At 44.1% G+C, this 16,252-nt stretch overlaps 1 protein-coding gene across 4 annotated transcripts in view; it reads right to left on the reverse strand.

Annotated features, from left to right (window-relative positions):
• Mta3 (metastasis associated 1 family member 3) overlaps positions 1-16,252 on the reverse strand; it is a 114,640-nt gene that overhangs the window by 33,395 nt on the left and 64,993 nt on the right. For all 4 annotated transcript variants that reach the window (XM_051161814.1, XM_051161940.1, XM_051161762.1 and 1 more), the window contains exons 8-10: positions 8,239-8,427; positions 2,680-2,754; positions 177-235 (exon numbers count right to left, since the gene is read on the reverse strand). In XM_051161814.1, the coding sequence (XP_051017771.1) occupies positions 177-235; positions 2,680-2,754; positions 8,239-8,427 (323 nt within the window). The remainder of the gene's footprint in view (positions 1-176; positions 236-2,679; positions 2,755-8,238; positions 8,428-16,252) is intronic.

A 16,252-nucleotide genomic window follows, 5' to 3' on the forward strand; every position in this document is an offset into this window, starting at 1 on the left:
TCTCCCTTTGCTTTCCATGGCTATTGTAGTGGACAACAGAAAACAATTTTTGGGCTTTGAGGAGGAAAGACAGGCAAGACACACAAAGAAATTCAGGTTTGTCACAACGAACAAATGAGACGCTTGGAACGACAGGCTTAAGAGCAGGTCGAGTCTCAGAAGACTCAGCTACTTACTAAGTTGGGATGTAAACTTGCTTCAGCTTGCTCTCGGCTTCTGCGGCTTTTAGGCGTTTCTAATTCAAAAGATGGACAAAAACAGTGTGCGTGAAATTTCACCGCCTCGGACACACAAGAAGGCAAGTTGTGCTACAGTACAATTCACTATCTTAAGAGTTTTTCCGTTCTACAGCCTCAGTGACTTTTAAGAAAGTGTTTAATTAGCTTCTGGACTGCAGAACTGTAAACACACATGACATGCTCCAAATAGATTTCTAAAGTAATGCAATAAAAATACTCCACTTCCCAATCTGGTTTCTTTTGTTTTGTTTTGTTTTGCATTGTTTTTGTTTTTTTGAGACAGGATTTCTCTGTGTAGCCCAGGCTGTGCTGGAATTCACTATGTAGACCAGGCTGGCCTCGAACTTACAGAGATCCACCTGCCTCTGTCTCCTGAGTGACAGGATCAAAGGCGTGCACCACTATAGTCTGGCAATTATTGTATGAGGAAACTAAAAAGGACTTTTCTGGTGAGAGAGGGAGAGAGAGAGAGAGAGAGAGAGAGGGATGGGGTGGTGGGGAGAGGGAGTGAGTGAAAGAGTCCACATATGTGGTTGAACCTAAGGGCCTCACACATGCTAAGTGCACACTCTACCACTGAGCCTCATTTCCAGCGCTCAGAGGACAGTGACAATAATCATTCTTATTTTTGCACATTTAGTTTTCTATTTTATTTCTGGCCTTTCTAGAAGGAATATGCACATACACGCTGTCCTACCACCACTACCCTCTCACATGTGTGCACACACAACCTTTGCTTTTAGAAAAATATTTAGACACAGTCTCTAAACTCCATACAAAGAGGGAGTGACTGTGGTTACTCTAAATAGAATTAAACAAAGCTTTACTCTCAAATGAGGGACCATATGCAGTAACTGTTAGTCGGTCAGTTCTGAGACAGGGTTTCACTGTGTAGCTGTAGCTGAGACCGGCCTGGAACTCACTACTGTGTTGTTCGGCCTTGCCTCAAACTCCCCAGTGTAAGGAGTACAGGTCTGCACTGCGCCTGGCCCTGTAGTAACTTTAAACTTTGGCTGAACTCACAGAATGCTGTACTGAAGTCAACCAGGAGCCAAATGCAGAAAAAGAATGGAAATATATAATCAGATCTAGGTCTTAATCAACACAAAAATAAAAGCAAATAGAAAGGGAGAGAATGTAGAGTTCCTGTCCCCAGAGAGACTGCGGCGACCCTCCTGTTAGCTGTCCAACCAGATGAAAACAAAGGTTCAAGGATAACCTGAAACTTAGAATGGAGTCAACACTCTTGGGAAATCATCTTTCCCAAACACAGTTAACTGTCTTTAGCGCCTTCTTTGGGGACACTTGAACAGCACAGGGTCCCAGACTGCACAGCCTTCATTTCCACCACAGTTGTTTAAAATGGGCACTTTCTGAATTGCATATGGTGTTGACACTGGAAATTGTTCAATACTCTGTAGATTTCTATTCACTATTCATGACCACGGCAGTGCCTGGGACTTGAGTGAGCCTTAAAGCGAATTTGTGGAGCATCTAGTACTTGCCACTGTACAGCTTGCACATTTAGGCAAATGCTGTCTGTTTTTAATCTTTGCCTTGCTCCAACATGTGACTACAAGAATTTAAAACAGGCACTTATATGCCTTTCTCCAAAGGTAGATTTTTAAAAATAAGTAACTAAGAGTGCATGAATTTAGGACATTTGTGAAGAACTCAACATTTAATGATTCCACACATTAAAATGACTTTGAAGAAGAAAGCATCAAACTATAAAGACGAAATCTACCATACCCGGGCTTGGTGGCAGACACCTGCCATCCTACCACTCTGCAAGCTGAAGCAAGAGGAACTCAAGTTTTGAGACAGCCTGGGCGACTCAGTGAGGCCCTGTCTAAAAATAACAACAGATGTGTTACAATTAAGGTCAAAAGCTCAGGGGAGGGCAGGGCACGTAGCTTAGTGACAGAGTGCCCATCTACCACACACAAGGCTCTAGATGTGACACCCAGCATCTGGAAGAGGTGACCCCAAACATAGTTGGGGGGACTAGAGTTTATGGGATAGGTCCACAAAAATGTTACGTATGGAAGTTTTAGAAAATCATGGTCGTATCTGAATCTATAAGGCTGATGGGCTCTGGCTCAAATTTCAATCCATAAGAACATACTGTCCAAGCAGTTCATGACAGTTCTGTATTTCTAGTAAACCCCACTTGCAGCAGGAGGTGAACCATCAGTCACACAAGGACTCGATGCCTCTGCCGCCATACCCTTCCCTCTCATCTTCCTCAAGTAGTTGTGAAGGCTGAAAGGAGTGAGCTATTTCGGTGAAAATATTAGAAGTCATATCCTAAAGAATGAAGTCATGGGACCTGAAGCAGTGTAGGAAAGATCAAACAGGGTCAGGATTAATTCATTGCTAACAAACACGGGGAGAAAGCTCGCTACGAGGCAGCCATGCCAGTGGCACAAGAAGTTACCTGCTGCACGTATCTGTCAGTAGTTTTCCACATGTAATAATACTCAATAATGCTCGTCAAGGACTTCCACGGGAGCTGAAAAATATTTAAGATGATAATGAAACAACCTATGGCATAAAGTGTTTTCCTTCAAAACCCCTTCTCTGAAAGGATGTAGCAAGGTTCTATATGTTAAAGACTTATTTAGAAAAAAAGCTTCAGGAGAAAAACCCCAAAATTAATTCTTAGCAAAAGAAATTGAGTTATATACATTTAGTAAGAGATCCAACCCCATGCACGCATTCTGTTTCTCATCAATCTGATTAAAAATTATGAACATCACCACTGGGAATATTTCCTGACTTATTCAGGGAAGTTTTTAGCCCTGTGAAGCAGTAACAGGAGGAAGTGAGGTGCAATTAGTTACCCAGTGAACGTGGCCCTCCTGCATGCTGGGAAATGGCTCTGCTGTGCCCTGAAGCATCCGCTGGGCTGCACAACTTTAGAAATATTACTTAAGCAGTCTGAGGCTAAGTTACTCTGACTTCCAATGACATCACTGCACTGGATGTCTTTTGGTATATGGCATAATATTTCTCAACCCTTTCCTGACAACTCTATTTCGTTTATTATAAATAAAACAACAGGAGGCTGGAAAGATGGCTCAGAGGTTAAGAGCACTCAACTGCTCTTCCAGAGTTCCTGAGTTCAATTCCCAGCAACCACATGATGGCTCACAACCACCTGTACTCAGATCTGATGCCTTCTTCTGATGTTCATGAAGATAGAACAACAGTACATAAAATACATAAATGTATCTTTAAAACCAAAAAGACATAGCTAAGTGTGCTTCCTATTTTAAAAAGCTCACCTTTGCTATTTTCCGTAATATATTTTTTAAAAAAAACTCCTACTCATGAGGCCTAGAGCAAAGAACATACTCTTTTTTTTTTTAAGAACATACTCTTTACAGGCCCCTGAAGTGAGGGTGGAGACGCCTCCATGGTGGCAGAGGGCTGACAGGACCATCCTGAGCTGTGGCTGATTCTGCAAAGGTAACTCGACTACATTGCAACTCCCAGAACCTGGCAAGGAGTGGTCAGTTAAAGTTGTGTGTGTGTGTGAGGGGCGATGCTACCTAGGGGTTGCTTGGGACCCACGTCACAACACCCACAGCATCCTATCCCCTCCCCCAGTTATTTACCTACCTGCTCTAAGGAAAAAAACAAGAATTTTAGAAAAAGGCAGCACTTTAAGCTGATTCAGGTGGCAACTTAAACAGTAGTTACAAATGTGGTATCTTTGCAGGAACTGCAGCTGAAGCAAACAGCTGTTTGGGACTTTTGGTTTTAAACCCAATGCATTTGTCTAATGGAATCAAGTGTCTGAAAGTCCATGAAAGATGCCTCCAGCCAGGCCTCACAGGTCAGCCCTGGTGTGGGGCTAGGAGATGAGCAAGCTAAGAGCTGTTTCTGGTTTCTCTCCTTGGAAAACAGGGACCTGACAGGCATTTACCTGGAAATCTGAGGAAAGGAAGGCAAATGGCCAAACTATCATACGCTGCACCTCATCTAGCCCGTAAGTGCAAACAGGGCAGGCCCGGCTCCAGCGCCTTCCAACAAAGGACACTTGCAGGCAACGATGGAGTGTCACTTCTCTCTCAACCTCCCCATGGCTTCAAGAGAGCTCCCTCTGGCACTCACTCACCAGAGGGTGATGCCTAACTGATGGTTGGTGCCTGTCAGAATTACATGGCCGCAGCATTGTGACTGCAGCAGTGACCAGGTAAGCCACCGAAGCACATTTCCTCGTGCTGTCTGATTTGCTACTTGGAATGGAAGGAAAAGTACACTAGACAAGCAGGGTGTGGTGGTGCATGCCTGTAGTCCTAGCCCTAGGTTCTGAGGCAGGAGGATGAAGTTTGAGACCAGCCTGCACTAAAGGAGACTTTCTCTCAAAAATCAGAAAGAAGGCTGCTGGAGAGCTGGCACCGGCTACTCTGTCAGAGGGCTCTGGTTCAGTTGCCAGCACCCACATGGTAGTGCACAACCACCTGTGCTTCCAGTCCCGGGGGATCCAATGTCCTCTTCTGGCCTCTATGGGCACCAGGCACAGGCATGCAGACTGAGCACTCATATACACAGAATAAAAATAAATAGAAAATAATTTGAAGTATTTTGGCTAAGATCACCTCATCTTCATCAGTGTCCCAAACAGTACAATTAGCTAAATATGCAAGATATAACAAAAGGCGACAGACCAAACAGATGAATTGGCTTACTCATCCAGGTGTCTCCTGGATACTGCAGAAGGTTACCATGGGTGCATGAAGTGGGTTTGTTGGAATAATCTTGCAAGCTAGCCAGGCAGTAAAACCCATTAGGTGAGGATTGGGATGGGGTGGGGTGCCAGGGGAGCTAGCCAGGTAGGAAGCCCTTCCTGCTGGGTGAGGAAGATGTCCAGCAGAAGCAGGGGACTCAGATCTTTGAGGTGCTAAGATGGGAGCATATACACCAGTGCACTGCTGAAAACTCAGAGTGAGCCCCAGACCTGGGACAGCTGAATGGACCTCAACAGACCAGACATGCTGCTCAGTTCAGCATATGGCCAGTAGGAAACTCAGTCTGTTAGAGTTTGCACACGGTAACTCTGCATCTGACAACAGGCACGCACTCACTCACTCACTCACTCACGCACCCACACAGGCTAAACAAGAAATGACTCATTGTAAGGGATTTAAGTGGTCAAGACAGACCCCAGCCCTAAACTAGCCCCAAATGCTAGAAAATTCAAGTAAAAACTTTAAGATACGTCTATTAATAGAGTGTACACTTGTGTGGGTGTGGGGTATGAGGAACAACCCAGAACCCTGTACAGGCTATACACACGAGCACATCTCTGCTGTGCCCCCGCCCCAATTAACACTGAGGATGGCAGCTGGCAAGGAGGACAGTGTAGGGATTTCATCGGAAGTAAAAGACTAAGAGAGAGGTAAGACTGGCTCTAGGTACGTGGATTCTGTGGCCTGCATTCAACAGATTTGAAGTATGACGCCCTGGCCACTGGGGTAGTGTGTCTAGCCTGTGGAAGCCACTAGGGCAATGGAGCCATGTCCTGCTGGGCCGGGAGCGACAGGGGCTGTGTGAGAGATGCAGCAGCGAAGGATGAGGCCAAGTCACAGAGGTCAGTTTGGCCAAGCACCCAGTCTTACGTTCCCATGGCTTTAGCCTCAGCATCCTGGAGCTTTGCTTAGGGAGCGTGCAGTCTCATAGCTCTGCCATTTAAGCTGCATTTTGTAGAATTTTTATACTTGATCTAGAACCTAAGCTTGCAGTTCAGTCTGGTAGGGACTTCCAGATCAAAGGCAGAGGTTTAAAATACTGTCTTAGTTCTGATCCTCAGCGAAGACATCCCAGTGTACATTTTGAGGGCCCTTAGAAGCCATGTGTTTGTTCTTTTGGCCACACAGATGCAAATCCTGATGACATCAAGGTGCTATTCAAAAAGGCACACCCTATAATGGCAAAGGGGGAGGAGCCTACACTGCCACCCAACTGCTGGCATTTGCTGTACACAGCTACCTTTGGCAAGATCTAGCCAAGAGAAGTAACGTATAAGCACTGAATTCTGAACTGGCAGCAGAACACAGAAACAGGAGAAGCTGTTTCACGTTAGTGTCTCTCCTCTAACACTCCACCCTGAGAGCTGTGGGTCTGTGTCGCTGCTGTTGAGAGAGGCTCTCACTCAGCCCGGCTGGTCTGAGTTCCTGATCCTCCTGCCTCATCTCCCAAGTGCGGCTTATATAAGCGGGTACCCCACCATATTTGACTCTAGATTTTGTTCTTTATAAAAATAAGAACCTTATTTTGCTTATTTACTTAGTACGAGTGTGAGTGTGAGTACCCGCACACAAGGGTAATTTGTGGGTCTGAGGGATGGATCTCAGGCTGTGAGGCTGGGCAGTTGGGGAAGGGCCTTGCTGGCTGAAGCATCTCACTGGCCTCAGAATAGGATCTTCAGGAGATTTTTAAGCTTGCACTTTTAGTCTATTATGCTAATAACTTTTGTATCAATAGCACTGTGCTGCTATGGTCACCTAACCAGCCTTTAATAAAATGTAGATCCCTAGGCTGGCCTTGAACTTAAGATCTTCTAATCTCAGCCTCCTGATTAAGGAGATGCGTCATCTGCCTGGCTTTAGAATTTACTGTCATAGCAAGTAACAATCTAGGTGTGACTGAGCTCTTGTCATTATTGACAACAACATAAAAGTACTGTGCTTGGAATTTAATAATTCAATCCATATTGACAGTAGCAATTTTGCTTTAGAACTAATTCAGGAGATATGCAATAAACTGAAAGGCAGGGCACCAGCTCATATCTAATGTATGGTAGTCAAGGTATGTATTTTCTTTCAGGTGAGTATAACGGTATACACCTGTAATCCCAACGCTCAGGAGGCAGACACAGGATGACCAGTCCAGTGTTCAATACCAGCCAAGGCTACACAGTGAGGCCCTACCACAAACAAACAAGTCTATTTTTCCAATTAAAATGAAGGATGGTTATTATAGGAAGTAATTTATGAAGATCTCAAACAAAAATCCTTTTTCAAAGAGAATAAGTTTAACTAAGGTGAGCAAGACACCTGCACATGGGGTGGCTGTGCAGTTACAATGCCAGCTACTCCAAATGCGGGGGCCAAGAGATCTCAAGTTCAAGGTCAGTCTGTGCAATTTAGCAAATCTCTAACAAAAAGGGTGTGAGTGGGCCTGGGATTATAGTTCAATGATGGAGTGTTCCTGACATGTCACACACTTGGGTTTGCTCTCTAGTACTGAAAATTAAAAGTAGGTCTTCCCCAGTGAACATGTACACACAAGTGCCTGTGTGTGCATGTGCGCAGATCCACGTATACATGCACACACACACCACTTCAGTAGATGTGGTTATCAATTCTCAGTGTGTGCATATCACACCATACTGTACAACTTGAATACACAATTTCTCAATGAATCTGAAAAGGGAAAAATTCTAGAGATAATAAAATTTTAAGTAGAACACTGCACATCATTATGAGTCAAAGATGGACAAAAACTGGAAAGCAAATCTGGCTCTTCTGCTTGGTCGGCGTCCACCTACATTACAAATCCACATCAACAGTTAGTAATACAACTAGAGGTAGTTAGGGTCAGTGTACACACGAGCTATAAGTGTGCACAGATGCTCAGAACTGTCCATATTTCTGCTTGGGAGTCAGAGTGCACAGTGGGTAAATTCATGCAACTGCGGTGAATTCCAGGATCTCAGGACTCCTCACCCTGGGTCAGATTCGCAATGCAAAGTAAATGTCAGTTTTCTCCTTTAGAAGTGGCTGGTCATTCTATTTTAAGCAAATAAAATCACTGTGGGGCCTGAGGGTGTGGTTCAGAGGCAGGACAAATGCTCAAGGCCCTGACTTTGATCCTAGGCACCAACAAAAAGCTGCACCTGGGGCACACTGAATGTGTCACTAAACAGATAAAATGGATTGCTAGAGCGCTATTGCCATCCCAAGTGCATTCCCAGGTTTCCACTTACGAAGTCCTGACGGATGTCATTGAAATCTTTGCCATATTTTTCCAGTGCTTCTTCGAATAAGCTGGCTTCGGAGGCCGACCACTCCTCCATCTCATCTCTGCACAGGACCGGCCCTCCTAGTGGCACTAACACACTTATGGCACTGCTCAAGTCATAGCTGTGTCTGTACAGTGTGTCCATGGCATGGAACTGGAGGGGAGAGACAAAATGGGAAATGTCAGTGGGCACATATGCTTCCAGGCCAGCAAAGAGCGCAGACGCTGAATGTAGGGCATGCACAATTAACAGAAGCTGTATTATTTCCCTTTAAATAACAAAATCAAACAGCCTGACACTTCCTAATAATTGCTTTAAGAGAATGCTAACTGGACTACTTAAGGTATTAAAAAATATATCCATCTGCTAGGCACGGTGGTGCACACCTGTAATCCTGGCACTCAGGGAGGCAGAGGCAGGTGGGTCTCTATGAGTTTGAGGCCAGCCTGGTCTACAAAGAAAGTCCAGGATAGCCAGGGCTACACAGAGAAAGCCTGTCTCAAAACAAAACCAAAAAGAATCTACAAAAATAAAAATAAAAAGACACAATCAATTTGACTTCAAGATTTCATTTACTTAAAAATAGCCAAGTCACAGGCAGTGTGGTGGTACATGCTTTTAATCCCAGCACTCAGGAGGTAGAGGCAGGAGGATCACTGTGAGTTCAAGGCCAGGCTGGTCTACAAAAGTGAGTCCAGGATAGCCCAGAATGTTACACAGAGAAACTCTGTTTCGAAAAACCAAACCAGCAAACCAACCAACCAAACAACAACAAAATAGCCAAGTCACTTCAGTTATTGGAGAAGACTGGCAAAATCTTCACTGACCAGGAAATAATATACTACGTGAAAGAGAAAAAGCATTGGTTCAATTAAGAGAATAACGTAGTATTAATAAGAATGAGAGATGGAAAGAAAGAATGGAATGAAGCATGATATTTAAAGCAAAATTATATATTTGGGCCAACAAAATGACTCAGCATGTAAAAGTTGCTTGCCGCCAAGCCTGACAACTTGAGTTCAATTCCCTACCCACATAGTAGAAGGAGGGACTTGACTCTGAAGGACTCCTCTGGGCTACATGTACACACCATGGAACATATATACTCACACACATACATATACATGCAAAGTAAATAAGTAAAAGGAATAGAATTCATATTTAACACAAAACAAGTAAGATTACAAATCCATGTTGACCTACAACTTGGCTGAGACTTTGGAAAGAGCAGTAATAGACAACCAGGCATGCTTAGAACAGCGAGGCCAGTGCAAGTTTCATATTCTAAGAGAAATTTTAAGCCCAGCACTCAGGAGGCAGAGGCAGGTGGATCGCTGTGAGTTCGAGGCCAGCCTGCTCTACACAGTAAGTTCCAGGACCACTTTAGAGGTGAGGCAGTGTGGTAGTGTGCTTTCCTGGCATGCACCAAGCTAGGCTCGATTCCCAGGACCCTATTTGGCCCCCAATGAGCAGCAAATATAGACTTCAAGCTCTGACAACTTCTGATAGTTTTTCTACTGGGAGGAAGGGTCCTTTATATATGTGCACACACATTTATGCATACCATGAAAAGTGCCAAAGCGGACAACCAGATCTTCGTGTATGTGCCAACGCGTGCATATGCCCACACATGCATGCTCAGACACACACACACACACATACACACAAGTATGTTTAGCACAGACTGCCTGGCAAGGTGATACCGCTTCTGTGTCTGTCCCCACCACACAAAAAGGCTTTGGTGCACATGAATGCCAAGCCTTGCGTCTTTTACACAAGCACTTTGTGCTGGCCGTTTAAAATTTCACAAATGGGCAGGGTGCAGTGGCACACACCTTTATTTAATTCCAGCACTTGAGAGGCAAAGGCATGGATCGCTGAGTTCCAGCCAGCCAGGGCTACATAGTGAGACCCTGGCTCTCAACAAACCAAACAAATAAAATATTAATTAGTTAATTTAAAAATATATTTACAGCTGGGCGTGGTAGTGCGTGTCTGTAAGCCCAGCACTCAGGATGAGGCAGGAGGACTACAGATTTGAAGCCAGCCAGAGAAATCCTACAACAAGGATGCATTTACAGTGTGAGCCATTAACCAGCATGGCCGATTCGAGCATAAATTGAATTTGTTGACAATATAACTAGTACAGATCTGCTTAGTAACTGGGTGAACAAGGTTTGCACAAATTTAACTTTAAAACTAATCACTGGATTCCACACACACAAAAAAAAAAGCCAAATAGAAACATCATTATAGTTCCCCCTTGACAGTCACAGCTCGGGCCTCTGTTTGCTGCAGGCACTGATGGTGGGGCAGCATCCTCTGAGAGTTCTGCCTGCCACACCGGGGCTTCAGCACACTGGCCCTGCTGTTGCCTCCTGCTTGCACCCAGCCAAGCTTCACACGGGGATTACGGATTCTCTATTTAGTGAGGTTACACTAAATAGACCCTGTGATTTAGCGGTTTCATTTGTCTCCAAATCTAAGTGCTCTTTCAGACTGTCTCACTATAAAATAGAATGATCTACAGTATTTAGGGATCCTTTCAACTAAGGATAGGATCATAAACTGTTACTTTGTAATGTCCTAAATTGACAACAGGTAATAAAACTAAAAGACTAGGTAGTATTCAAAAGCCAATCCCAGCACTTGGGATGTGGAGGTGTAGGAAGGAGGTCAATGTTATCCTTGAATATATTAGACCTGCCTCAAAAAACAAAAACAAAACAACAGAATCAATAACTACACAAGGGCTAGAATGACTCAGTGCCAGACTTGTCTTCAGCCAGAGGTTTGATCCTCAACACCTCCTCTAGAAATTTATGCAAATTAACCGTGATGCTTAAATTCCTCAAAAGATAAAAGCAACTTTTATGATTAACTGGTGCTCTGAAACCAAAATGTCACCGAATTAAATTTGTCTCAGGTGGCGGCCTGTCAACTGCTTGATTGGAAGAAACCCCCATTGAAGCCGTATACAAGCTGCTCAGGAGGACAGCTTCTGCAGGACAGCTTCTGGCCCACCAGTCAGCTCCGGCCTGCATTAACAACACTCGTCATCTCTAGTAAGTACACCAGAGTCTGGTGGAGAGGACTGTGCAATCAGAAAGAGCTGGACCTTGGCAGGGAATGAGGCGTGGGGGAGAAGGGGGAGGGGGTGGGTCAATTTCAGGATGGGAACCAGAGGGTTCTGTCTCACACATCCCTATTAGTGTAATCTTTCTGAGAAACACAGACGTTGCTTTTTAATGTACTCTTTAAACGCTTTAAGTAAAAAGAACGTAGTTTCTACAACAGCATTCAATAAGTAAAATAAAATTAAGAGGCCATATGAATTCAGTGTCCTGCAGCCTTCTCTGTGTTCCAGAATACTGAGAGGGAGGAAAAAAGGGAACTAACTCTGAGGACACTGTACACTTGATCTGCGCCTACTAGTGGGTTTACATGGAGGTATGTGTTCCACCCATGAAGGGCACTCCACATAGGTGATTGCACAGATATCTCAATTTAAAATGAAAGATGGATTAGGAAACTAAGCATAAAGCTAGCTAAGCCTTCCTTCAGATAACCACCTTGCAAAGATCACATCTTTTCAGTAGATACAAGCACACGCTGCAAGACCCATTCAAATCTAAATTCTGAAAAATCATAACTGAGCACAAGCTGTTCCCGCTGCCAAAAAGCAAAGGTGTTGTCACATTTCATCTCATTCATAACAGATGGAAATGACAAATAGAAGTATTTTAGGAGAAAGACTGACAAGGAAATCTTGGCAGTGGGGTTTTTCATCTTTTGTTCATTAAACAGAATCACACCCTGGTAAAAAGGATTGTTGTTCGGCAAACACCTCACCCCCTGCCCGGGACCCTGGAGGAGGCTACTCCGCCCCTACACAGATAGTGGGTTGTGCCATGTGATTTGCTTGGCCAGGAGGATGTTAACAGCATAACCAATCTTCGGTGTGTGTTTGTGCATTTGGCCTTGGTCTCTTGTGCTATTGCAGGTGCTCAAAGGCTAAGAGACGCAGAGGGCGGGAGTGGCCCAGCACGGAGCTGACTTGTAGCAGATCTGCAACTGAATGTGTGAGGTGAGACGTGTACTGGTGTACTGGATAAAGCTCTGTGCTCTGTCTGGGTCAGTGTGTGACTGATGCCACTTGAGAACGGGACACACTCATGGCGGTGCTCCAAGTCCCGCAGGCAGACACCTCCACATTTGGTCTAGATGGAACTGTTTCAACTTTAGGCTGAGTGGGTGGCTCGGGGTGTAAAGAGCCTGCTCTGACACATCTCTTCGGTGCACCCCACGAGTCAGCTGCGACTTCTATTCAGACTGCAGGGAGAACGGCCCCTCCCAGTTTTCCAGTACTGCTTATTTCTACTTCTCTTCATGGCTACACAAAGAAGCCTTCAATAGACGTGTGGCCTGAAGATCATCATTAGAATCTGCTTCCCGGAGAATACACGCTTGCCGTGGACCGCAGTTACACTGCCTCACACGCACACGCTCAATACTAAGCACTGATTTGCTCAGGAACAATTTCACAAAAACTTTACACTTTTTTTTTTTTTTTTCCGAGACAGGGTTTCTCTGTGTAGCCTTGGCCATCCTGGACTCACTTTGTAGACCAGGCTGGCCTCGAATTTACAGCGATCCGCCTGCCTCTGCCTCCCGAGTGCTCGGATTAAAGGCGTGCGCCACCACGCCCGGCAACTTTACACTTTTTACCTCCAGCACACACTACAACATTCGAGATGTTAAGTCAATTCAAAGCATACTGAACCCAAGTTTCCCTTCCAGGCAGAAGGTGAACACAAACTCTTCTGAAAAAATCTAAAATATGATCAAAGCAAAAGTTTTTATACACAAAAGTACACCACCCACTGTCAATGGTCGCTTCAATGGAAACAATATATAGAGGCCATGTTTCTTTTTTTTTTTTTTAAAAGGAAAAGAGTTTGTTTATTTTATTCTTTTCTCACATACTATATCCTGATTTCAAGCCTTAGGAGAACTTACAGCTGGGCACGGGTGGTAAACAGCTGTAATCCAGACACTTGGAAGGTGGAGGCAGGAAGGTCAGAGCCAGACCTTCATGCTGAGCTTCAGGCTAGCCTGGGCTACGACTCTGCCTCAGACGTGACCCCTCATGCCCCTCTGTTGTGTAGGAGTGTGCTCTGAGCCAAGCTGCTGCCACGGTCATGAGTTCAGCTGTGACTACTTGCAAATGTTCATCACAGCTAGACTTGTTGACTACTGAGTTTCCTTCTGAGAACAGAGGAGGGGTGGGGAGGCTTGTGGCACCCCATCCCAGTATCCAGCCACACCTCCCAACCAGTTGGATGTAATTTTGCCCTTAAGTGTACTTGGCCTCAGGGACTGAGAGTCTGAGTGCTAGTGCTGGGGACATCTCCATCTATGTGGGCTTGGGGACACCATCATCTATGCTGGATGCAGACCTTCCAGTGTGATTGCCTTAGGGTCTCCCATGCTTGGCAAGTAACCCTAGTACCACGCTGGTTCCCCAGGGAGAACTTTGGTGGACTCAAACTATGGCTAGCCATTGAGCCCTCATGAGGAAGAGAGCAGATGTTGCCTAGCCACCCCCAGGGTGAAACTTCTAGCAATAACATCCAAAAATGTAGAGTTTGAAACATATTAAAATAATTGGGAATGTACACATTTCCACTGATGACAAGCCCCGCCCCCTACAAAGAATTAATTTACATTATAAACTTTATATTTATTGATTTTGGTTTTTTGAGACAGGATTTCTCTGTGTAGCCTTGGCTGCACTGAACTCACTCTGTAGACCAGGCTGGCCTTGAACTCAGAGATTCATCTCTGCCCTGCCTTGCAAGTGCTGGGATTAAAGGTGTGCATCACCACCATCCAGCTATAAACTTTATTTTATCAAAAAATAAACTAATACTTCAAATAAAAAGTTATAAAATAAGGAAATAATTAGAAGCACATAATAAGAAAAATACTATAAATGAAAATATTCTAGCCAGGCGGTGGCCTTTAATCCCAGCACTCGGGAGGCAGAGGCAGAAGGATCACTGCAAATTCAAGCCTGGTCTACAAAGCAACTCCAGGACAGCCAAGGTTACACAGAGAAACCCTGTCTTGAAAAAAAATATTCTAGTTAAAGCTAAGTTGGGCTGGAGAGATGGCTCAGAGGTTAAGAGCACTGACTGCTCTTCTGAAGGCTCTGAGTTCAATTCCCAGCAACCACATGGTGGCTCAGAACTGTCTATAATGTGATCTGATATCTTCTTCTAGCCTGCAGGTGTACATGCAGGCAGAATATTATATATATAATAATACATAAATAAAATCTTTTAAAAAATAAATAATAAAGCCAAGTTGGTAGAGGAACATTTACAATCTAGAATGTATAAAGGACAAGAAAAATAAGAATTGGCTGAAAGTGATCTTTAAGACTTGGGTGGCTAAGGCAAAAGGACTGCAAGTTCAAGGCCAGCCTACACCACACACACACACACACACACACACACACACACACACACACATACACACACACCTCAATCAGGAAAAGGAGTATCAAACTAAATCTGAAAGTAGAAAATAAAGAGGAAAATTAAGGGCTGGAGAGATGGCTCAATGGTTAAGACCACTGACCGTTCTTCTAGAGGACCTGGGTTCAATTCCCAGCACCCATATGGCAGTTCACAACTATTTGTAACTCCAATATCTGACACTCTCACATAGACATACATGCAGGCAAAATGCCAATAAAAAACCAAAAACTAATAATAATAATAATAATAATAATAATAATAATAATAATAATAATAATAATAAAAAATTTGCCGGGCATGGTGGCACACGCCTTTAATCCAGCACTTGGGAGGCAGAAGCAGGCAGAACTCTGAGTTCGAAGCCAGCCAGGACAGGCAACGCTACACAGAGAAACTCTATCTCAAAAGGCCAAAAAAAAAAAAGGAAAATTAAAATTTAGTAGAAAACATACAATAAAAACTCATTTTTATAAATAAAAAGGTGTATGGCAAAGCTATCAAAGAGAATACAAAACTCTTGCTCTGTGTGTGTGTGTGTGTGTGTGTGTGTGTATGTGAGAGAGAGAGAGTGAGAGAGTGAGAGAGTGAGAGAGAGAGAGAGAGAGAGAGAGAGAGCGAGAGCGAGAGAGAGAGACAAGAGCACAAAGACAAAAACAAAGACTGAGCAAAAGTACAGTACTAATGGGTACTACACAAATGACAACTGTCACAAACTATTAGCAAGATTTAGGGTAAGAAAAGAGCTGTGTCTTCCACTCTAGTGGACTTTACTGGAATAAAGCCTTTCATTAACTACAGTAACAGTGCGACACTGTACCATGTTAGTGCAGGAGAAAATTACTATTTAGGAACAAACACTTACCAATAAGGAAATACCCATTCTGAAACTCACTCTCAAGCTGTCTGGAAATAACACGTGTGCAGTTAAAAATTGACAAGTGGCCATTTAACTAACTCATGTGTAGTTAAAATTGATAGGTGGCCATTGTGTCTTTTGGCCTGGGCGCCTGCAGTAGGTATTACCAGGCTAGACCAAATCAGAATGGAGGCTCTTCTGCCAAAGCCAAGTGATCAGACCCAACAGGAGTCTAACGCCTACAGATGTCAGGGCCCAGTTTCTGTGAGGCCACAGGAAAAACCTGTTGTCTGCTGCTAGCAATATAGATAAAGCCAGTCAGAGCCTTACATTCACTTATTCATCCTTTGGTCTCCTGACCATGAGAGAAAGACCATGACAAGGGCTGTGGGGTCAATCTGACAGGGACACAAGCCACCTTTGTACTGTTCTGAGACTCCAAAATACAAAGACATGGTTCTATTAGGGCACTATGAGTTTACTTAAGGAATGATAAGCTGCTATTGATCCACGTCTCTAAGTCCAAACCCCTTTTCAAAGAGCACTTAAAATTCTCTAGTATATTCCTCCCACATCC

The sequence above is a fragment of the Acomys russatus genome, chromosome 1, assembly GCF_903995435.1.
Source record: "Acomys russatus chromosome 1, mAcoRus1.1, whole genome shotgun sequence".
Classification (NCBI taxonomy): Eukaryota; Metazoa; Chordata; class Mammalia; order Rodentia; family Muridae; genus Acomys; species Acomys russatus.